The sequence below is a fragment of the Zingiber officinale genome, chromosome 1A (assembly GCF_018446385.1).
Source record: "Zingiber officinale cultivar Zhangliang chromosome 1A, Zo_v1.1, whole genome shotgun sequence".
Classification (NCBI taxonomy): domain Eukaryota; kingdom Viridiplantae; phylum Streptophyta; class Magnoliopsida; order Zingiberales; family Zingiberaceae; genus Zingiber; species Zingiber officinale.
In genome coordinates this window covers 47,677,366-47,701,144 of record NC_055987.1, presented here as the reverse complement: position 1 = coordinate 47,701,144, position 23,779 = coordinate 47,677,366, and the positions used below count along the sequence as shown (strand labels likewise).

Sequence of the window (23,779 nt, the reverse complement as noted above, 5' to 3'; positions counted from 1 at the left end):
CCTTGGCTTACTAAGGCAGAATTGATATCCTATATCCTTAGATTTAGCAAATTGTTGGAAATAGTCTAAAGCTGCTTCATAATGCGAATTAGAAAATTAGAGTTTGTTCATAAAATAGTCCGAAAAGAATCTTAAGACTCTGATACCAAATTTTTATTTCAAGCAAAATAGATAGTGAAGAGTAAAAAAAAAAGTATAATAGTAGTGAATTACAGAAGGTAAATAGTGACCAGCAGTAACCAGTGAATAGTAAAAAGAAAGTAAATATTGAATAGTAAATAGTAAAAAGTGAATAGTAAAAAATGAACAGTAAAAAGAAAGTATAGTTATAGTAAATTATAGAAGTTAACTAGATAACTATAGTAATATAATGGTGCAGGTAAATATAATGATGTTAAAATTTTTACTCTTTTATTATTATTATTATTATTATTATTATTATTATTATTATTATATATTTAACTCATAAAAATTTTCTATCAACTATATAGATAAGTTGAAAAGTGCTTAGGACATCTCCAAGGTAAGTCTTAAGTGAAATTTATTAAATTAAAATATTTCAATAAAAAATTTTGAACGGTTGTAGAGGTGAAATTTTTTTCTTATATTGAAACTTTAAATTTATTTTTTTTTCCTTAAAGATGGAACTTGAAATTAACGATAAAATAGTATTATATTTTGATTTGTGATTTGTAACGTAGATAGTTGTATGCTTTTTATTATAGGTTAAAAAAATTATAGGGAATTTTTTTTCCGTATAAAGAGAATAAAATCTGACGATTGTTCTTAATTTTTTTTTTAGTATTATGGAAACGTGTCAGTGTTGTTCCAATCCATCTTAATTTTTTCCCCCTTTTATTTCCATTTTAATTTAGTTGCGCTTAAATAAAATGGAAGTCTTCAACCTCAAGTTGATAATTCACAAGCCGCACGACGTAGATCGTCGTGTCATCGATTTCTCTCGTGGCCCAATATATGATACTTCCCTTTCTTGTTCTCTCGATTTCCCTTGTCAATCCGATCCATGCTCTGTAGACATCTCTCCTCTTGTTTTAATATTCTTGCATCTAACTTTAACAATGCGGTGCTAGTTTGAAGTTTTCGATCGTTGGCAGGAAGTAATTTTTTCCTTCTTATTGTGAGAAATCTAGGGTTGATTGGTGGAATACATTGGGTATTTCATGGGTTTAAAGCAGCTCGACGATGTTTAGGGTTTCGATCGCCTGACAATAATCTGTTTTTTTTTTCTTTTTTGAGTAGTAAATGTGATCAAGCATGTTTCATGGCTTTAGATATCAGTAAATCCTTTTTACTAACATCAGGCGATTCTTCTATTCCTTAGATGGAGTAATGGGACTATTACCAAAACATTTCGTTTCCTGATCAAACTATCTCCGATTGCATCATATGTTTTCTTATGTACTTGTTGATTAGAAGAGTGAACTTAACTTGGCGGAGCCAGTCACGTCAACATTGCCAGCTGATCGGTCGTACTCTGGAAACTTCAATATAGTTCATAAGTTATTTCAAGTGGTTAGTTTCCTTTCCTTTTTAGTATTAAAGGGTTGCAAACTTTATCTTTGTTCAAATTAAGTCTAACAGTAGATAGTGAGTTATATGAATTGGACCTATATTTCCTGATTTTATAGATTAACCAACAAAACTGAGATAGTTGAGCTAAAGTGTTTTATTTTCTTGTCTTTTGATGGTTTCATTTTATTTTCTATTGTATACCCACCTTTTGATTTCATTGTTGTTTCTGGAAGAAAATAAATAAAAATGCTATGAATTTTATTGGGAAAGAGTTAAAAGTGGGCCTGTTCTTGAACAAACAACATCCTTTTGGCACTCCTTGGATGAGTTCTTAAAATAGAGATAGTGTTTTGTTTTTTTTTTTTTTGATAAATTTTATTTCAATATAATTTTTGGTCAAATCAAAATTCTTCAACCAGTTGACTTGAGAAGACATAGCCAAGTTAATTAGAAATTTGGATTAGATCAACTATTTGGTTGATTCAAACAAGGGAAACTCTAGAACATGTTGTAGTTTAGGTGTTCCTTCCTGCTCTCATTCATTAATGTTTTTTTTGTACTATTAATAAAATTTTATTCAGGTGCATGATATATTTTTCACTTCATTATGGTTAGTTAGTATCTATCATTTGATTCTTGATAGATTTGTTCCTTGATGTGTTGAATCAGGTTAAAATTTATATATCAGTGCTAATAGAAGCACCAATTTCCTTCCAATGGGTGCTCCTAAGCAAAAATGGACTCAGGATGAAGAAGCGGCCCTCAAGGCTGGAGTTAATAAGCATGGGGCTGGCAAATGGCGCACAATATTGAAAGATCCAGAATTTAACAGTGTGTTGCGAAATCGGTCTAATGTGGACCTCAAGGTTTATTATTATTTTTTATGTGAAATACATGTCTAATTTGTACTGGTACTGTAATATTTTGAAATTTCTCAATAACGGTAAATAAATCCCAATGTTTCCCAAATGTTTTTCTGTTCCACAAAATGAGCAGGACAAATGGCGAAACATGAGTGTGACTGCACATGGACTGGGATCACGCGAAAAAGCCAGGATTGCCTTGAAAAACAGTCGACAAACCATCAAGCATGATACTACATCAATGGATGTAGTAGCTAAGGATGTTGCAAATGAAGTTGTTTACGTGGAGCCTCTTGCGACGTCTAGTGAGCCTCCTCAAATTTCCAGTCAGAAAAGGTTTATCAGCAGGTTGGTTTGGTTATTAATCTAAGATTCATGTTCAATACTAATAAATTCTTGCAAGATATATGATTGGATTTTGTTCTTGTTTGTGAAAAATGATATAAGTAAATATAAGTTGGATCAGTCTTGTAACAGATCGAAGTAGTAAATTTTCAATAAATTTTGATGAGTGGTGATCAAGAAAAATGCATTATTTCTTATAAACTGTTTGCCCTTCAGCAGGATAAGTCGGCAGAAAGGAATATTGATATTTGGTGGTTGTAGTATGTCAAAATGCATGAAAAAATGTGTTATTTTAACAGTCTTTAACATTGTTTGGTATTATGAAGTAGTGTCTTTGGAATTTTTTTATCAATTTTAGACTTGGTCTGGCTTAGCTGACTCGTTGTCTGTTTCAACTATAAGGTTTATTTCCAAAAAACTAAACATTATATGCAAAGTGCAAATTATATTACTTGGATAAGTGTCTATTTGCCTCCATTTTTTTTTAATTTTAGATGCTTGATTGAATTTTTCTCCTAACATGCAGGCTAGACAATCTCATAATGGAAGCTGTAATCAATTTGAAGGAGGCCACTGGATCAAACAAGACAACTATTTCTTCATACATTGAGGTTTTTGACATTCCTTTATTTAAAAGAAGATCCACCTAGTCCATATGATAAAGATGGTTGCATTTATTATTTTTTTTATTTGCATGCCATAGTTGTATTTCTTCAATGGTTTATGTATCTTTTCCCTAGACATCTTATAAGTTATCATCTCAATTATGTTTATTATGATATTGACTTTTTCCTAGACCTGTCACAATCCAAGTCTAGGGATATTGACTTTTTCCTAGACCTGTCACAATCTATTTGTTTGTGCTTATTGGATATTTTCTCATGTTCATGAGTTAATCAGGCTTATGCAATTTCTCCCGTTTTTGTCTAACTTCCACATAAGCTTATTAGGTTCTTAAATTTTGAATTAAGAAATGTCTTCTGTTAATCTTTCCTTATCAAGTTCTAGCCTTTTCCGGTGATCTTTATATTCTCGGATTTTTCTTGATTAGTTTGAAGTGTAGGAGTAGGGATGAGAAAAATACCAAAAATTCAGTATATCGCACGTACCGTACCCAAATATACCGAATTATATCAAATAAAGTTTCGGTACAGTATCGGTATACAATTTAATAGTTTGGTATTCAGTATACCGTACCGATATTAGAATTTGAGTGTAAATGGTATAGAATTTATACCATATCGAAAATCGATATACTGAATTTTTGGTATACCAAAATTTCAGTACCGTATCGATATGCGATATTCGGTATGAGGTTTCAGTACTGGTATATCGTACCGAACCAATTCTATGTAGGAGTTAGTTTTATCATTTCATATAAAATTTTGATTTATTTTTCTTCTTTAATTTTCTAATTGTGAAATTTGTCTTATCTCATATTCATATTAAAACATATGCTATGTATACTCTCTTTTGATGATCTAGGCTTTTTTTTAAGCTTTTTAAAATGCTTTTTGAATATTTTCTATTTATCTAATTCTAACTGTTTTTGCTCATGAAAAAAAACTGTGAATGAATTTTACATTTCTATTGCTAGAATTGTTGGATTGGTTGCATCATCTTTTTTGGGATTTAAACTGATTAGGAAGTTGGCTCCTAGTTGAGGCTAACCCCAAGCTAGTGATCTCAATATATCAGTAACTTAAACTTATCTCACTCAAAGATGATATTGCTAGGAATAATGAACAAGGTAGAGAGTTTGAGATGATCTAATTTTACAATCTTTAACTGCAATAGCTAGGATTTAACTATAATTCCTTTCAAATATATGGAAATGTGAGGTTGCACTATGACTCTATAAAATCTAATTATTTCCAACTGTCAAGCATTATATAATCATCATTAAAAAATTCCAAAGAGCTTGATAACTTTTGATCAATTTGTGATATATATATATATATATATATATATATATATATATATATGTTTTTCTTTTGCATCTTAATTATGGCCTTATGTAGATCTCAACATGGGAATATAATAGTTTTAGGTGACCTTTTATGCAACTTGCCATTGTTGTCTTCTTGCTTCTTGTATGGTTATCAGCCGACTACCTTTGTTCAATGGCTGATATTATGGATTTATCTTGTTCATCTAGGATCAATACTGGCCTCCAACTGATTTTAAAGAGTTGCTATCAGAAAAGTTGAAGACTTTGACTGCATCCGGGAGATTGATCAAGGTAGTGATTTATTTATTTTATGTCATGCAACAATATTATCTTTTTAAGGATTGCCAAACTTTTAGGTATCAGTTATAAGTTGTGATCCTCTAGTTCTGAATCTAAAGAAAGCTACAAATGTCCAATTGATAGAAGCTTAGCTTGTCTGCAGTCTTTATACAAATCAGATCCAGCTGTAGGATTTTGCTATCTCCAGATTTATTTGGCTTGCTTAATGGGTTTAAAAAGTCATGGTTTTGTGAATAGGCTTGTAACACAAGTGCTAAAGAGGAGCTTGATAAAGCAGTACTTTCTAGTTTTAAAATTTTGACAATGCTTTATGTTAGAGTTGATAGCTGAGTCCCTGATTGTTTATTTAGATTTTCGGTAGTATATTGAAGTCCCACATACTAGTGTAATTTTTCTATTTTCTAAGCAATAAATTTTCTCAGATTCTCCATTTAAGGGGGATGACATTGGTGTGATTGTTGACTCTCATCCCGTCTCTACTTCCCTCCTTTTTTCCCCTTCCCATCTTCTGCCTATACCTTACATGCTCCTCCATGCTTTTGTTTCTTGTCCCCCCTAAATACATCTTATTATAGTCGAAGGTTTCTTCTACGAGGAGATTTTTGTTCGATGACATCATAAATGTATGATCCTCTTGCTATCTACCCAGGTGAGAATGACTCTTTTGTCACTCCCAATGCAACGCTAAAGATTTTCACCAAGAATGATTTGCCAACCATATTGTTGTTGCTAAGCAGCCTCATCATCTTTGTTAGGGTCGATTTGTAGCTAGAGAGGGGGGGGGGGGGTGTGAATAGCTCGTCGCGCTTCGTTGTTGTTGATATGCAGCGGAAAGACCCGAAACAAGACTCACAATGCTAACACGAAGGATTTACTTAGTATCCACCTCAAGAAGAGGTGACTAGTCCAAGGATCCACACACGACATGCTCATCCACTATGAAAACACTCCTTTACGGTAAAGTTACCGTAAAGGTGGAGAAACCTTATACAAACTCTCAATACAAGAAGAAAGAAGAGGGAAGCAAATACAAGTAAAATCTTACACGATTTACAACATGAAACTGAAACCCTAGCTTCTTCTTCTCCTGGTGTAACGACTCTTGACCTTGGAAGTGAAGCAATACTTTGCGCCAAGTGCCCGGTCCTCCATGACCCACTTGGACTTCCACCAGATGTCCGGTCACCCTTGACCCATCTGGATTTTCTCGTGCCAAGTATCCGGTCAATCCTTTGACCTACTTGGGCTTCCTAACACCAGATGTCCGATCAACCTTAATCCACCTGAATTTCCACGTGCCTGACTTCACTCACCAAGTCTTTCGATCTGCCTAGTTTGACTCACTAGGACTTTTCATCTGCCTGGCTTCACTCACTAGGATTTTCACCTAGCTTCACTCACTAGGGGTTTCATCTGGCTTCACTCACCAGGATTTTCCCATTGCCCGGCTTAACTCACCGGGACTTTCACCTACCTAGCTTCACACACTAGGTTTTTCACCTGGCTTCACTCACCAGGATTTTCCCACTGTCTGGCTTCATTCACCGGGACTTTCACCTACCTAGCTTCACTCACTAGGTCTTTCACCTGCCTTCATTCACCAGGATTTTCCCTTGCCTAACCTCCAGTTAGGACTTTCCCAGTCAAGTATCCGGTCAACTTTGACCTACTTGACTCTTCTTCACATCAAATTGGTTATCCATTGACCATATGGCAATTGTATCAACAATCTCCCCAATCAGATGATTGCATCTGCAAACTCTATGTATTGTCAAACATCGAAACCTAAACATTAAGACTCAAGCTTGAGCCAACTCAAGTTTAGTCAACTTGGTCAACCTGACCCAGGGGATATTGCACCAGCAATTTCTTCTAGATTTTTGACTCATAGTAGCTTTACTGCTCACTCTCTCATCTTATAGAGATTGAACTGAGCATGAGATTTTATCAAGATCAATTGTTGTCCTTGTAATTTAGTTAAATCACTGATCCAATAAAAAGGAGTCTATTATTACTCATTTTTGAAATATTATAGGCAGATTGAAACTCTTTTAAGAATTCAAAAATAATAGATATAATATTATTATATTGAGACGTATTATATTCTTGATAAATTTGAATTAAAAAACTAAAGAAATAATATCATAATTGAGTGGAAGACAAGTTTGTAAACAACTTTGTTCTTCAATCATTCATGAAACAAACATCAACAAGCTGAACACACTAGTGTTGTTTATTTAATATACTGTTTTATATCAAACAAATATAAACTAGCTCTTATTGAGTTGATTATCAATCTTGTTCTAGAACACTATCTTCATTTATAGACCTAATAAAATGGCTAAATATATTCTTTTCTCCAAACCTTCTCATCTCCTATAGTTGATGTGGAACTTTAATTTCATTTTTTGTTTGCAATTCTTTTACCTATTCTCTTGATTGGTTGTGCCTATAAAGGCACTCTAAAAAATAGTCACTTGCTCTTGTTTTGTATCTTTATCTTTATTTGAATAGGTGCCAAAGATTTACTCATGCATTGTTTTGGGTGTTGTGATGCAATATCAAACTTCAATTCACTCTCTCTCTCTCTCAATATTTTTCTTCTATTAGATCTCAAGAGTAGATTTTGGATCTCAATATATTTTTTTTCCTATGCATCTGTTCATAGATTTGTCCATTTTTGGAAACTCCATAACCCTGAATTATTTTAGATTTGAGGGAGAACTAAGGAAGAATATCATATTGAAGACAGATTGAGTTGTACAGTTTGACACCACACTATTAAGGTTTATTGTTTCATGTCATTTGACAAAATAAATGCACCTCACAATTTCCATTTTCCATTTTCCATTTTATCATTTGAAAATGTAAACCTTTATGACAAATGTTGTCAATATACTTTTCATTCAGTATATCCCATTAGTTTTTTGTAATTTGGTCATTATCTTATAGGTTTGTCTAACCAGCAGTGTGTTAACAGTTTGTTCCTACCCTCTAGGTGAAGCGCAAGTATAGAATAGCACCGACTTCTGCTTATTCAAAAGAGAAAACCTCCAAATTTCTTGTTGAAGGACAACAAGGGGAACCTAGACCTGAAATCAAACCCCTCTTGAAATCTCACATAGATGCTGAATTATCACGAATGCGAAATATGACAGCTCAGGAAGCTGCTGCTGCTGCTGCTCAAGCAGTTGCAGAGGCAGAAGCTGCGATGGCGGAAGCTGAAGCAGCAGCAAGGGAGGCGGAAGCTGCTGAAACTGATGCAGAAGCAGCACAAGCCTTTGCAGAGGCAGCAATGTTGACCCTGAAGAAACGCAATGTTCCTAAACATGTAAGGCTTAAGTCCGTCTCTTGTGAAACTGTCATCCTACCTCTACTTTTCCATCTTGCACAACTACTGTTCTTAGCATTTTGCTGCAATTCAGTTGTTTTGTAGGAGAACCCTATCTTTCTTTCAGTTGTTACCTGTGCAATTCTCTATATGCTTTTACATGGGAGGGAGGGAGTTTTCCCTGTCTTGTGCCAACATGGCACTAGGAGCTTTGTTAACTGTAATTTACAACAGAACACAATAAATCCAAAAGTTTTCATGTCGTCATCATGGTCAAATCATGTTTGTCACAAATTATTTAGGTTGGCAATATGAAACTTATTTTCTGTTGAGATCTATGAAAGACAATATCACTAGTAATATTTAGGTTGTTTTTTTTTTTTTTTAAATTTTATTGACTAATATTCTGTGTAGCCTTTTCCTGCTTCTTGTACTTTTCATTTTAATGTAAAATATGCCGATCGTGTTTAAACAAGTTCATACCATTTCAACTTGTTTTCTATTGTCATGTATATTCGTGCAAATTGTACAATATATCCCCGTTTTTATCTTGAAAATGTGCTCATGACACCTCATGCAAAAGATATAAGGGTTAGGGAACGTCTATGGATTTAGGGTTGATACAAGTACTTTTCAGTGTTTTTTTTTTCTCTTTTTTTGAAGGGATGTCTGCTTTATTGTTACAAGTTGCTGAGCTCTTTGACACTATCAGCCATTTACTTGATACCAATGTTCTCATTTTGTTTTTCTTCTCTTATGTGCAGATGTTTCGTGTTTGAGCGACGCGTAATATAAGTTGTCGTTGCTTCTAACTTGGTGCTACATGTTTCTTTGTAATCATACTTGTGGATACATATTATGGTTTTGTATATATCATACAAGCGATCCTTTTTATTGTCTCTAGAAAAACTTGTTTTTTCATGTCATTCATGGAAATTGCACTTCCAGTTCTGTACAATTTGGCCTACGAAATAAATTTCTTGTTGGCATGTTAAAAGTTGTTTGGTTAATGGAACTCACTATCATATTGTTTACGGACAGAAATGTCGTTGAACTTGCCGACTCTTATTCATGGACTTTAGATCATGGGGTTAAATTTGTTCTTTTTTACATATAGTTCAAGGAAAGAATGAGTAGATCTATGAGCAATATTTTTCATTTTAAGATCTCAATACCCCATAAAAGTAATGTGACATTATGATTTATTAAGTTATTGATCTAGCAAACTCCGGAAGCTTTATCGTGCCAAATTCAGTAGATTTTTTGATCAATAGTCTTAGCCAACTCAGAGCATGATACACTAATAGAGCATGATACACTAATATAATACGAATCCATTTGATATTTCTCATTCATTGTAATCGAGGAAGCCTAATCATCAAAATAATGTGTTGCAAGTAATAAACATGGAAGTCGTCATAACCAATTTAAAGAAATAACAGACTGCTGAAATAAGTCATTAAGTAATACTATCAACTCCCGATGGTGTAAAACAGTTCGCACAAACCGAAACTCCAATACACATGACAAAAAAAACTCATATTAATAGTAAAATATTGTGGTAAAGAGATGAATATGTTTCTCTTAATGTCTCCGTCAATTCATCCTAGGATCAACACCGAGAAGAAAAATCATTGACGGCTACTAATCTTTGGAATAGTGACTAACACCTAAAGGAGGTATTTATGATGACAACACTTCATGCGCTAATCATTAAACTCATCCAAAAAGACATATTAAAATGAGTCTGAAAACATATTTAATATTAAATTAAATTATTTCTCTTTAAATTTTACTTCTTTTTCTATTTTTTTTTCCTTCCTCTTCCAGACCTCCCCAAGCTGTTGTAAGTACAATTTATTTTTAATTTATTTTTATTTATTATTGGTGATGGTGGTGGTGGTATTATTGTTGTTGTTTGTAATTCACGCTCAATGCCAAGAAAATTAACAATTAAATATTTTTAGTCAAATAAATTGGTTGATTATTTATAAAATTTTAAAATAGCGGTTTGAATGTATATTAACCTCTATTATAATAATTTATCATTCAAAATTTTGCTATTTTAAAAATATTTTACTTGTCAAATTTAACTTTATTTAATTAAATAAAAATATTTATTAATCAAATATATTATTTTTTAAATAATTATAAAGAATTTTTATCTTTTAAAATTTATTAATAAAATTTGATAAAAAATACTATAAAATTTTTAATTGACAATTTTAATGAATAAAAATAAATGTCTTTAACAATATTTTATAAGTAAATATATAAAATTTTACCACGTACAAATTTAAATAAATTTATACTAATTTTTTTAATTTAACCTTTTGACTTCCTATTCTATTCGTAACAGCTTCCAGAGTTATTTAAGTATCTATAATTTGACGGTATATTTGTAACTACCTCAACGCGAAACCCTAAATCTGCGAAACCCTAATCCTCCGTTCATCCTCCGTTGGCGACATCCTGCGTTGAACAGCTCCGTTCATCCTCGAGACGCTAAGAAATCGGAGTCCTCTCGGTGAAACAGTAAGTGATTGGTTTATTGAACGCGATTTTCACTGATTTACGGAGTTATTCGCTAGGGGAGAGTTTTTTTCCCATGGCCGATGATTACGAGGGCTCGGAGCGATTCGGGATGGAGAACGACTATGAGGGCGGCGAGTGGATTGGCGGCGAGTTCTACTACCGCAGCAAGAAGGAGCGCTCCGTCCAGACACGCGAGGACGCCATCTACGGCACCTTTGCCACCGCGTCCAGCGATTCTAGCTCCGACGGAGGAAGGCGCCGCTCGCGGAAGCGCAGGAAGGGAGACCTCATCTCTAAGGCCGACCTCTCCAAGCCTGTCCAGTTTGTCTCCACTGGCACCGTCATGCCCAGCCAGGAAGTCAAACGGGATCCCCAGGAAGAAGGGGATCGATCTGCTGGCGTTCCCAATTCTGGCCAGGGGTTGGGATATGGGCTAGGGTTTCAATCCAACAGAAAGGAGAGCGTGGGGGATGAGGATGATGAGGACCAGGATAATTTCCTCCCAACGGCCTTTGGGAGGAGGATTAAAGAAGGCGCCCAGCGCCGTGAGAAGGAGAAGGAGTCTGAGAGAGGGAAATCGAAGTTGGCCAAGAAGTCTTCTGGGAGAAGAGATGCATCTGGCGCCAGTGAGATGGGGAAGTTTGAGGCACACACCAAGGGAATTGGTTTGAAGCTGATGAAGATGATGGGATACAAGGAAGGGTCTGGATTGGGGAAGAATGAACAAGGCATAGTCGCCCCGGTAGAAGCTAAACTCCGTCCAAAGAACATGGGCATGGGGTTCAACGACTACAAGGAGGCTAAATTGCCTGTTTTGGATGAAGCACCAAAGGAAAAAATGGCTACTCCAGTGGCAGCAGGACCTTCAAAGGAAAAGAGGTGGTTAAAGCAGAAGAAAGGAAGAGCCAAAGCTGAGATTTTGACGGCAGATGAGTTGCTGGCTAAAAAGCAGGAACAAGGTATTGAGGTTCAGAAGGTTCTTGATATGAGGGGACCACAAGTTAAGGTTTTGACTAGTCTGGAGAATTTGAACATGGAGACTGAGATGAAAGAGAATGACGTGCCCATGCCCGAGCTCCAGTACAATGTTAAACTAATTGTGGATTCTACTGAGGTTGACATACAAAAGCTAGACCAGCAATTGAGAAGGGAGAGGGAGAAGGTGGTGAGCTTACAGGAGGAAAAGGAAAAGATTATGAAAGATGAGATGAGGCAGAGGAAGCAACTTCATGTTATGGAGACAATTGCATTAGTCTTAGAAAAGGTCAAGGAGGACAGCTTATCAGGGGTGTTGACACTTGATTCTCTACTGACCACTTTCAAAGATTTAAAAGAGATGTTCAGAGATGACTACAAGCTCTGCAATATTTCCTGTATTGCTTGCTCATTTGCATATCCTTTGCTTCTCCGGGTGTTTCAAGGATGGGAACCATTGCAGAATCCATTGCATGGCATGAATCTTATATCTTCTTGGAGAGATTTGTTGCAAGGAGATCAGCCTTATGATTTTTCAGAAAACCCTTTTTCCACTTCTTCTTATTCACAGCTTATCAGTGAAGTTATTCTTCCTGCTGTGAGGATATCTGGGACTAACACTTGGCAGGCTAGGGATCCTGAACCAATGCTTCGGTTTCTGGAAATATGGGAGAAGTTACTGCCACCATCCGTTTTGCAGTCAATTCTAGAAAATGTGGTTATGCCTAAGCTAACGACGGCTGTTGATTCATGGGATCCACGACGAGAGACTGTCCCAATTCATGTTTGGGTTCACCCATGGCTTCCATTGCTAGGGCAGAGATTGGAGATGTTGTATCATACGATCCGTTATAAGCTAGGTAGTGTCCTCCATGCTTGGCATGCAAGTGATGCCTCAGCATATGCCATACTTTCTCCATGGAAGGATGTGTTTGATGCAGCTAGTTGGGAGCATCTGATGGTACGCTATATTGTTCCTAAGTTGAGAATCGCTCTTCAAGAGTTCCAGGTGAATCCAGCTAATCAGAAGTTAGACCAGTTCAATTGGGTGATGATGTGGGCATCTGCAATCCCAATCCACCATATGGTTCACATGCTGGAGGTTGATTTTTTCAGCAAGTGGCAGCAAGTTTTATACCATTGGTTGTGCTCACGTCCTAATTTCAATGAGGTTATGCAGTGGTACATGGGCTGGAAGGGTCTCTTCCCTGCAGAATTACTTGCCAATGAGAGGATTCGAGTGCTTCTAAGTTCGGGTTTGGATATGATGAACCAGGCTGTAGAAGGCATGGAAGTGGTTCAACCTGGTGCTAGAGAGAACGTCAGCTATCTGAGAGCTACAGAAAAGAGACAGTTAGAAGCACAGCAACAGGCTCCAGCTTATTCCTCAGTCCATGTCAATGGTGTTGGTGGTGTTCATGAAATGAGCTTCAAGGAATCCATTGAAGCTTATGCAATGGAGCAAGGCTTGCTGTTCATACCAAAAGTCGGTAGATATTACAATGGTCTTCCAGTGTATGGATTTGGTAACATAAGCATTTGCATAGATTCAGTTAAGAAACTGCTATATGCCCAAGTCCATGATGGCCATGAACGCTGGAGTGCTGTGTCACTCACACAGTTACTGGAGATGCACCAGAACACCTCACGACATTGAACATTGACCTCCTGATGCTTTAGTGGCTATTGATACAAGGTCATTTCTTTTGTATACCTTTTTTTGGTATAAATTTGCATCCATTCTTTACGTACTTTATATTTATGGCTAATAGATTTGAATAGTGTTATTGGTTGTATCATTTTCAGATGCAGAACTTTGCTACATGTTTATGCATATTTGATTATTGCATAATATGATATACATTTTTATGGGAGACCTGTAAAAACTAGTTAGCTATAGTTTACATTGTGATGCTTTATTTTCAACCACCACATGAACGTGTAAGTTAGAAGTATAATAAAATTTGCTGACTTTAAATTTCCAGCATATCATCCATACAGAATCTGCTGTTTCTCAGCTCCAATTGCAGTTGTTTTACATCAGGAATTTCTCTCAATGAATCTATGAGAATTTTGTGTCCTCTTCGAGCAACTTTGTCTTTCTTCTACTGCCATCGCCTGTAGTTAGGTTCGAGTACCTCAGATTTTCTCTATCATAGTTAGTCATTTTAACACCTTGACAGTTTGTAGTTGCAAACCAACAGTGGAACTATATTGATGCTTAAGACATGTATATGAATATTAATTTTATTGAAATTTAGATCGTAAAGCATTTGAATACTAAGTGGCATGCATTACATTAATTAGATTTGATCGTCCCAGTTTAGTTTAGTTTAGTCTACCACACATCTGAAACAGACAGTGCTGACTGCAAATCATAATTTTTCTTCTGTAAACATTTTCTAGTCAATTGGACTCCAACATTTGTTAAAGATGCATGACATATTTTTATATGCAGGGTTCGTTGGTGTTGAGGGAGAGAACATGCAATTTGGGAAAGAATGCCCCAAATCGAGGACATCCTGGTGACTGGTCGACTTTTTTTTCTACTACAAAGTTAAATGATGTCCATATTGTAAGAAACACGCAAGGCAGCAATCATATATGCAGATCCGTTCGGATACCATACCATATGCATTTACTTGTTCATGCTTTGCTCCTTGGAGAGTGTATTCATGTAATGCCGGCCATGGTGTTTGGATTTTGTTGCCGTAATAGTTTAAGTCAGGTTTCATGTGCTAATGGAAGTTGGAAGTGGCTTTTGACATGGGCTAACTCTTTAACACAATTGTTAAATGTAGGATATGCAAGCAGCATTGTTCTACTTAGATCGGCATCGTTCTACTTAGATCGGCAGGATATTAGGATGGGATGAAATGGAACAATTCATTTTATGTTAAACTTATTTTGCCCTCTAATTCTTGCAGTTTATGTCCTTATCTGTTGATCAATTTATTTGGCTCTTTGCATGTCTAGTCTGCCTAACCCCATTTGACTCAACTGAAATTGAACTGATTGGCTTTCATAGCTGGATCAGTTGAACCTCTCTATATTCACTAATTTACTATTGTATATTGAAGTTTGAAATGATGCTTTTTAAGAAGTATTATATTTAATATTATTGGAATGAATCGTTCCTAATGAAGTATTTCATGTTGAGTTGACCAAATCATTTCATTTCACCCTACGAGCACATTGCAATCTTTTTCTATATCAATCCTTATTTTCAATTACCTTTCTACCCAATTGTAGAATATTGTCACAAATCATTTTTCAAGTTCATAAAACCATAGTAGCAAAAATACTTGTGGTTTTAGTCTAAAAGTTCTTTCTTATTTCACGACCAATTGACAAAACAGGGATATAGTAACAACACAACAAAGACATTCATACGGCAACTTTAGGATCATAAAGTATTACATACTCAAAGTTCTCTATATAATTTTCCACCTAATAGTAATCAGAGTAACCTGAAATCATGTGCAAGCTATTGATGTCTCATAGTTCCCTGATCCACTTCCTGGTGAACCAAATTTACTAGAATACTCAACTCAAAAACATGTTGTACTTCTGAAAGCAATCCCGGGTTATGAGATACAGAACCCTGGTTAGCAACAGGTGCACGAATGGCTTGGCTTGCTGGAGAGAGAATTGCATCTAGGATGGGTATCTACAATGAAAGCCTTGGTAGATCATAAAGCTAAACTACAATAAGATGAAATCAGAATGATCTTCATGGCCAGTCATCATCATCATCCTTTCCGAAACTGCTTTCTCTGGGCTCGCTGGAGCTGCGTGGCCGTGAGCGTCTAGATGCAGAACTGCCAAAACTACCATAGTCATTGCCTCTGGGGCGCCCAGAGCCAAACTCCCCAAAGCTGCTAGAACGTCCTGACAAGACCCCAAATCCACCACCATCCTTTCTAAAATTGCTTTCTGTGGACTCACTGGAACCACGTGGGCTAGAGCGACTCGACCCAGAATTGCTAAGATTACCAAAGTTGTTGCTGCCGAAACGCCCCGAGTCAAACTCTCCAAAGCTACTAGAACGTCCTGAGCCTGAATCACCAAACCCACCAAAGCGGTCAAAACTGAAACCGCCGGACCTGCTTGATGCATCTGAAGTTGACCGTGACCTACCAAAGGAGTTGAAACCTCCTGATCCAGTGTCTCTGAAGCTACCCCTGCGGCTTGAGGGAGCTCCAAAATCATTAGAACCATCAAATCCACGAGAATGGCCAAATCCAGAACCACCATAATTTCCACTGCGTCGAAAACCTGAACCACCCATTCTACCATATGAATCAAAACGACCACCACCCATGCTACCAAACATACCTTCACCCCCATCATCTACTGTAATCCTTGGAAGCTGAGAGTTATTAGTGAAGGACCATATCAGTTTATAGTCAAATTATCAGAAATCGCTAAGGTTCATATGATGCGTACTAAAACATTTGATGGAAGTGAAAAATTAGCAAGCCTGATGACTTTTCTCAGTTTTAACCACAATGATTAAGATAGTTGATCAAATCAAACAACATAAAAAAACTTACCTCGATAAATTTGCATCCAATATCTTGTTCAATACCTCTAACAACACGGTGTTGCTCATGTGAATGTATGAGAATTGTACTTCCTTTTTTGCCAGCTCGCCCTGTTCGACCAGATCTATGAACAAATAACTCAGAAGTGTTTGGCATTTCATAATGTATCACCTGGTCAAGAAGTCACCATCATGTTAGTCATGTGCAGAAGTTTCCTTCAGTAATTATAATTGACAAGAAGATATCATTATCAGATCTTGAATATTATTGCTAGTAGGTCACCCTCAAAAAGATTACTGCCATAATCAGATGAAATTACTAATAAAGCATTGGCTTAAACTTCATCAAACTCAAAAGGCCATATATTTGTCAAAAGAATGATGCCTTCAAGTCTGGAGTATGCCTTTTGCTGTCAAGCCTCCTGTTTCAATCTACCAAGTACACCAACCGACAAACTACTACTCGCAAAATGCTTCAAAGAAAGTAGTTCACAAAAACCAAAAACTAAATGTTTTCCATTTATATTGCTCACCAGATCAACATTAGGTATATCTAAACCACGAGCTGCAACATCAGTAGCTATCAAAATGTTAAAGCGGCCATCCTTAAATCCAGCTAGTGTTCTTTCCCTCTGGCTCTGTGAAATGTCACCATGAAGGGCTTCACATCCAAAGCTTCTGGCCATGGCATAAGCTAACTTATCTGCATCTCGCTTTGTTTGAGTAAATACTATGCATTTACCACCTTTAGCATGCTCCTGCAAGGATATTAACATAATGTGTTTGTTAAAACCCAATGAACATGATAAGGTTAACCAAGTGACTCAAAAAGTAATGTTTGCTTACTCACCTTTATCAATGGCCCAAGAATTGATGGCTTTGCATAATTATCTGAAACAATAGAATATATAGTTATCCCTTCTGGTAACTTTTGGTCAGAGTCACCAACCTACACAAAAACAAAACATTAGCAATTAGTTGACAAATAAGGTGCCAGAAAAAAGATTAAGTTTGTTAGAAAGAAAGGGCATAACTATCCATTGCTGTGGCCTAGAGGAATGTTTGGGAAACTAGTTCTCAGGCTTGTAACGAAGACCAAAAATGAAATATTAACAAGAAATGATTAACTCAAAACAAAATTATTTGGAATGCAATTAGAAATGAGCAACCAAAATGGCTATTAAAAAAAAAAAATAGTAGCAGGATATCAGGAATAAAAATGCACGAAGATGAAGCAGTAATAATCAGATCATGAAACAAATGTCCTTCGAGGGTGAGGTTAGTTCCATCTCCCTCTAGGACAGCAGAGGCACCGTACCAAAGGGAAGAACCTCCAACTCCAGTTATTTGCACTAACAACTTCTCTTACTCTCATTTTTACTGGAGAGTAACAATGTTAATAATATTAATTGGAGTGAAAGAAGTTCCCAAAAGAAGAACAATAGTCACACCATATCTCATTAGTGTAGAAGCTCATCTAGATAGGTATCAGACAACTCCAACGAAAAGGATGTTTAGTCCATGCAACACAACTCTAACAAAAAAGAATGTTCAGTCACCTCATGTGACTTTGTAAGGACTCAAGTGAGGTACAAAAGTGAGTTGGATCCTAGCAAGAACCTTTGTGGAAAAATTACAAAGCATTTCCCACTATGTATCACAAGTTTGCATGACTTGCCTCCACAGAATATGTATAAAATATGCTAGGGCACTTTCATGTGTCATCCAATATGGGTGGAGCATCTTACCACATTAAGTCCCATGATTTTTCTCATGTTTATCTTTATCTGATGATTTAGGTGTCCAGTGATTATCTTAAATTTTATCCCTTTAAGTTAGACTGTCGAGGTTGCTCAAATTTAGATGTGTATTAAATTTTTAATTTTAGGACCTTTGCAACTAGCATTTATATCTCTTGTATCTCTTCTTATATCTCACAAACTAGTGATATTTTTAAGATTATTAATTAATAATGATGCTTCTAATGTAAATAGCATCATAAATTCCAGTGTAAGATAAATAGATTTTTTTCCTTTCGATGCTTGAATCTCGTGAACTAAAGATATGATGGATAATTGTTAACTATGTCAAAAGCAAGAAGGTTATGCATATGATTATCCTTTTTATGAATGAGGCATGGTTATATATAGGGATTTTTGTAAGAAAATTAGTGTTATAATTAATTTCTTTCTCTCTTGCAATTTGTAAATCTTGGGCCAGATCCACTTGTGCAAGATACAAAACCTTGCATCAATCCATACTTGCATTGTCTTATTATATAATGGCCCTACAACAGGGCCCGAAATTCCTTCTTCCATTGAATCATAGATAACATCTTAATATATGGAATCCACACAGGAACCTTTTTCTTTATGCGTAGGACAACAATTAAGAACACAGAATGATGATATGTTGCCCACATTGAGAACTGAGAGAAGCCAAAATATGCGAAGGGACAAAAAGAAAGCTAGCAATCTTTAGGGGCATTGAATACTCCAGTGAAAATTGAGGCAAAGACTTGAAAGCAATTGCAATGGGTTCGCCACTGGCAAGTTGCAGAGCACGGATCCTCTGGTCCGCAAATTGCGGACTATTGGATGGTCCACTTTTTTACACCATTGATTTAGATGGACCCTACCTATTTAAAAATGGGATTCATCCAAATCAACGGTTCCCAGGCAATGGACCATCCCCTGGTCCGCAATTTGCGGACCAGAGAATCCCTACTGCAAGTTGCATGGATGTAGCACAAGAGCTGGATGGATCTTATGGTCCTCTCTCTCATGTACTTCAAAATTGAGCTAATTTTGGCAGTCTTAGTTTGATGTGGTCCTACATTCAAGATAAGTTACCATGGTAGATGTTATTTATAGATGATATTAGTTTGATAGATAAGACTTATAAAGGAGTAAATGACAAATTCAAATCTTGTCGGAAGACACTGGAAATTAAGAGATTTTAAACTTAGTAGATAAAGACAGAATATATGAAATTTAAGTTAACATATATAGCAAGACAATTGTTAAGAAAGGAAATGACAAATTGCTTATGCATGAAAGTTTTAAGTATCTAATATTGTTTTTGCAAAAGGATAGAGGGGTCGATAGCGATGTTATATGTAGGATACAAGTAGAGTGATTGAAATGAAGGAAAGTGTCGAGTGTTCTTTGTAATCCTAAAGTATTTCTAAAACTTAAAAGGAAATTCTACAAATGGTGGTTAGACCTGCTATATCATATATACTTGAATTTTGAGCTATGAAGACTAAAGTTGCAAAAGATGAAAAATGTTAAGATGAATGTGAGAACATGTGATGATGGACAAGATAAGAAATGAAAATATTAGAAAAAAAGTTAAAGAAAACTTCAAGAGACACATTTAAGATAGTATAAATGTGTACTTAGGCGACCAATAAGTACCCAGTTAGGCAAAGTGAGAGAACGACAAAAAAGGAAGACCAAAAAACTTAATTAACATCAATAAAAAAGGATAAAATTTATTTAAATATAGATAATAGAGGATTGAATTCAATGGCATAGGAGAATCCATATAGCCGACCTCATTTAGTAGGATAAGGCTTAGTTGTTGTTGTACGTACCCCAATTAGTTTTAATGATCATCGACTGAGATAAATTAGGCCCTGTGCATTTGAAGTCTTATGTCTGAGTGTACAGGGACTTAGGAACACAAGAAGTAGAGTAGGAGACGCAACAAACGAGAAGAATGACACGGGAAAGGAGTCGATGGGCTTAGTGCATCTGAGGGACGAGGAGCTACGGAAAAGTAGTAGAGCGAGAAGGACACATGGGAACGAGAAGCTGGAAGGAAGTCTGCTCGAGGAGAAAGTCAGAGTTGGATTTGGATGAGCTCAACTTTAAGCAGAACAAAAAATGATCTACTGTTGTGGTTGACCATTCCAAGCGCCTCTATTGACTTAAGGTACCCTGATAACTCGAGGCACCTCAGTTGTCTTGAGGCACCTCGAATGCAACCCATTGGAAGTGTCTCAGTTCATCTGAGGCACCTCAAAAGCTCAGAAGGAGCCATTGCGAGCGGATAACCATTGGAGTCCAGCTCAGCCTAATCGAGGTGCCTATGATGAACTGAGGCACCTTCGATGCCGCCAAATCAGAAAACCAACCGTTGCGCATAGAAAAGAATAGCCAGGAGGAGCCTCCAATTGTCTGAGGCACCTCCGAAGTTCCACGTCAGTAAAACGGTCATTTTGACCAGTAGGCTATAAATAGAAGCCTTGTCCTCTAGGTTAGACAACACATTCTGTATTCATTTCTAAATTCAATTTGAGTTGTCTGTACGATCAACTACAATATGAGGCTATTGCACCTCCGAACCTTGTCGAAGAAGGGGATTGATAGTGCTTCCAATCGCCTTAGATTAACAACCACCAAGTTGTAACCAAGTACACACTCGAGTATTATTTCTTTACATATTATTTTTATTTAATTAATTAGTGTGTCCTTACTAGAAGTAAGCAAGAGAAAGACTTTCACTTTTGATTGCAAGATATTCACCCCCTCTAGCTGGTCCACCAATCCTAACAGTTGTTGTTATTAGTTTGATGTGGTCCATAATGCTCAACAAATAAGAGGTGAAGGTGGCTATAGATGATAGGCGCAGATGGATTTGCCAATGGGAGGACGAGGATCCACAGGATGCTAGATCGTATATTAGTGGAAGAGATGCTGAAGGGAAGAGATGTAGGCAGTTGACATAAGTATAAGCATGAGTGGTGAAAAAGGGATGTCTTGCTAATAATCAAGCAGGCTTTCAAAGAGAGGTTGTGATTAAGGTGCCTACAAGCATGTTTCAAAGAAGATCTTGCTGCAAGTGTTTTATTGAGGATAATGACAAAAGTCCTAGAGTTGCAGAGTAGACAGAGTCAAAAGGTGGTACAAAGGGGTACATGATAAGGAGAGCAACATGTGTTGATTCATAGCAACAGGATGAAGAGATTGAGAAGAAGCTCTTACTTTAGGTTTGTAATCGACAATGAGAGCCACTTCTAAGGGGAAGTACTCAATTTGCTCAAGATAAAGCTCAAGGTCATAAAGAAGTCTTAGATGCCGCTTCACGGGGAAAGGAACAAAGCTCTAAAACCAAATACTGAACTTAAATATTATTATAAAAGGTGATTAATATGGGGATTGGGTCCCCCTTTAATCACACCAAACCAAATAAAATTGGAAATATACTAAAAATATTTTAGGAAAGAAATAAACATATACCTAAATGGACCATAATCAACTTGGAATAAATATCTTGTTATCTAAACAAGATAATAAACAAATAAAAATTGACCGTAATCAACTTATTCTCCAAAAAAAGAAAAGGATCTTACGAAATAACCTTCACAAAGTCTAAAACTTTTAAATATCAAATTCTTAATTTGCATTTATAAAACTCACAAGGTCAATGATGACGGGATCTTTTAGGTATCTTTGTGTAAGTTTTCTAATCCAAGGTGGCATAGTAGCAGAGAACATCATGGTTTGATGCTTCGGTGGCATTTTTTCCAATATCATCTCTACATCTTCAGCAAAACCAACATTAAGCATCTGATCAGCTTCATCAAGGACAATAAATTTAATCTCTGACAGATTCAAAGAGCCTCTATTAAGCAAATCAATAATTCTCCCGGGAGTGCCAACCACAACATCAACACCATAATTAAGTGCTCTTATCTGTTGGTTAATAGGAGAACCTCCATAAACACATAGAGTGTACAACTTGGAAGATTCTCTGAATTCCTTCTCAACTTGTCGAGCAAGCTCCCTAGTAGGTGCTAGTACCATGGCCATAGGGTTTTTTCCACAGCTGCAAATTTGGAAGAAACAAGGATTGTGATTGTTGCAGTGAAGAAAAAAGGATAAGATCTAAAAAATTCAATCAAAATACTAACATGTCAAAATCTATCTGGATGTTGCAAGAAATTAATAAACTAACCCATGCTTGGCCTGAAAATGGATAATCTTATCCAGAATTGGAATTCCAAAAGCAAGAGTTTTCCCTGTGCCTGTCCTTGCACGACCAATCATGTCTCGTCCTTGCATTGCAGGTTCAAGAACAGCTTTCTAATTAATAGAACAAAACCAACATCAACCAACTTGATGCTGATATTAATGGCAAGACTTCCTTTTATATCAGCAAAAAAAAAAACTAACAGATGTGAAATCAATCAAATGATGTAAAGTGTAAAATCTGTATCAAGAGAAGAAATTTTAGAGGAATACACATCACACAAGGAAAAAATTTTGAGGCATTGTTAGAATTATATGTAGTTTGCTATGCCATTGGAGTTGGGAAAATCCATAATACTAAGATCTCAGTTACCATATTGCAAGATCTTAATAAAACAAAAAGTTCTTCTGATGATCTAGATCTTGCGGTTCAGATTTTGAGAATACCTAATAATACCAATTTAAGAGATCAATGCAGATGTAATGCAAAGGAAAAGAAAAGAAAGAAGATGGTTCCAAGTACAGATTGCAGCTAATCAACATAAAAACTATCCATAACACTGTTTCATTAAAATAAATCAGCAAGACTATACTAAACTTCTCTAGTGTTGTAGCACACCAGTAAAGTTGTAGGAAGACAATCCGACTATATAGCAAAGGCACTAAATAAACACAATCATTTCAAATTATGATATAGTTACATGTTTTTGTTCCCCTATTGATTCTGGTATAGTACTGAATAAATCAAGTACAGCATAAGTGTTAAGCTACATAAGGTTGCTCAAAGGATGAAGAAACAAATAGAGATTATGAACACCAATACAAATCCTACGAGAAATACTTATATAGTTAGTCACGCTATGTAATCACTCGACAGATAATGGGAAATTGACGACTTCACGTAATAAAAACTAAAAACCAAATACCTGTATCGGGAAAAGCTTCGTGATTCCCTTGTTAGCCAGCTGAGTGACGATATCCTGTGCTATCCCCAGCTTGGCGATCTCCAACCCCTCATCACCCCTCTTGACGCCCCCCTTGTCTTCGTCGACGTACTCGTCAACTGCGTACTCCGCGCAGGCGGCGTTAGTGGCGCGGAATTCCAGCCGATTCGCGGAGGAATGAAATTCCCTTCTCCGCACACTGCCAAGATCAATAATATCGACGGGAGCGAAAGAACTACGGGAACAAGCTGATGGCTCCAAGGCGGTAAACAACGGGAGTAGAGAAGTCTCCGAGGATATCAGAGCAACTAGAGCTCGCCTCGATGCCGAGGCGACGACGAAAGAAGACCTCCGAAACAAGAAGTTCATCGTCGGTGGATCAGAACCGGGGAACGAAAGAAGGCGGAACGGGAGAAGACTAGGGTTTTCGAGAGGTTGTAGAAGAGGGAAGATATTTTCAGGGGCGATTACATTTCAA

The 23,779-nt window shown here is 36.4% G+C and overlaps 3 protein-coding genes across 3 annotated transcripts; 2 read left to right on the top strand and 1 right to left on the bottom strand.

Annotated features, from left to right (window-relative positions):
- Nucleotides 1–869: 869 nt before the first annotated feature.
- On the top strand, nucleotides 870–9,320 carry LOC122024547 (single myb histone 6-like). The gene is made up of 7 exons (XM_042583205.1): nucleotides 870–1,533; nucleotides 2,203–2,399; nucleotides 2,530–2,744; nucleotides 3,268–3,352; nucleotides 4,900–4,983; nucleotides 7,991–8,323; nucleotides 9,088–9,320. Exons 2-7 carry the CDS (start codon nucleotides 2,250–2,252, stop codon nucleotides 9,100–9,102), a joined length of 882 nt encoding a protein of 293 aa, XP_042439139.1. The 5' UTR covers nucleotides 870–1,533; nucleotides 2,203–2,249; the 3' UTR covers nucleotides 9,103–9,320.
- A 1,390-nt stretch (nucleotides 9,321–10,710) lies between these two features.
- On the top strand, nucleotides 10,711–14,575 carry LOC122024538 (septin and tuftelin-interacting protein 1 homolog 1-like). Its single transcript, XM_042583193.1, has 2 exons — nucleotides 10,711–13,529; nucleotides 14,292–14,575. The coding sequence occupies exon 1, from the start codon at nucleotides 10,932–10,934 to the stop codon at nucleotides 13,488–13,490; it is 2,559 nt and encodes an 852-aa protein (XP_042439127.1). The 5' UTR covers nucleotides 10,711–10,931; the 3' UTR covers nucleotides 13,491–13,529; nucleotides 14,292–14,575.
- A 622-nt stretch (nucleotides 14,576–15,197) lies between these two features.
- LOC122024527 (DEAD-box ATP-dependent RNA helicase 53-like) lies at nucleotides 15,198–23,759 on the bottom strand. Its single transcript, XM_042583184.1, has 7 exons — nucleotides 23,284–23,759; nucleotides 22,344–22,471; nucleotides 21,806–22,214; nucleotides 17,230–17,328; nucleotides 16,913–17,137; nucleotides 16,390–16,551; nucleotides 15,198–16,205 (listed from the first exon to the last, which is right to left on the bottom strand). Exons 1-7 carry the CDS (start codon nucleotides 23,668–23,670, stop codon nucleotides 15,567–15,569), a joined length of 2,049 nt encoding a protein of 682 aa, XP_042439118.1. The 5' UTR covers nucleotides 23,671–23,759; the 3' UTR covers nucleotides 15,198–15,566.
- Between the last annotated feature and the right edge of the window lie 20 nt (nucleotides 23,760–23,779).

Excerpts from the sequence above, each read along its gene's own strand:
- LOC122024547 (XM_042583205.1), top strand. The coding sequence starts at position 2,250 with ATGGGTGCTCCTAAGCAAAAATGGACTCAGGATGAAGAAGCGGCCCTC. Across the intron at positions 2,400-2,529 it reads GGTCTAATGTGGACCTCAAG|GACAAATGGCGAAACATGAG; the intron begins GTTTATTATTAT and ends CAAAATGAGCAG. Across the intron at positions 3,353-4,899 it reads CTATTTCTTCATACATTGAG|GATCAATACTGGCCTCCAAC; the intron begins GTTTTTGACATT and ends TTGTTCATCTAG.
- LOC122024538 (XM_042583193.1), top strand. The coding sequence starts at position 10,932 with ATGGCCGATGATTACGAGGGCTCGGAGCGATTCGGGATGGAGAACGAC.
- LOC122024527 (XM_042583184.1), bottom strand. The coding sequence starts at position 23,670 with ATGAACTTCTTGTTTCGGAGGTCTTCTTTCGTCGTCGCCTCGGCATCG. Across the intron at positions 22,215-22,343 it reads CATTTTCAGGCCAAGCATGG|CTGTGGAAAAAACCCTATGG; the intron begins GTTAGTTTATTA and ends CCAAATTTGCAG. Across the intron at positions 16,206-16,389 it reads TTGGATGCAAATTTATCGAG|CTTCCAAGGATTACAGTAGA; the intron begins GTAAGTTTTTTT and ends AATAACTCTCAG.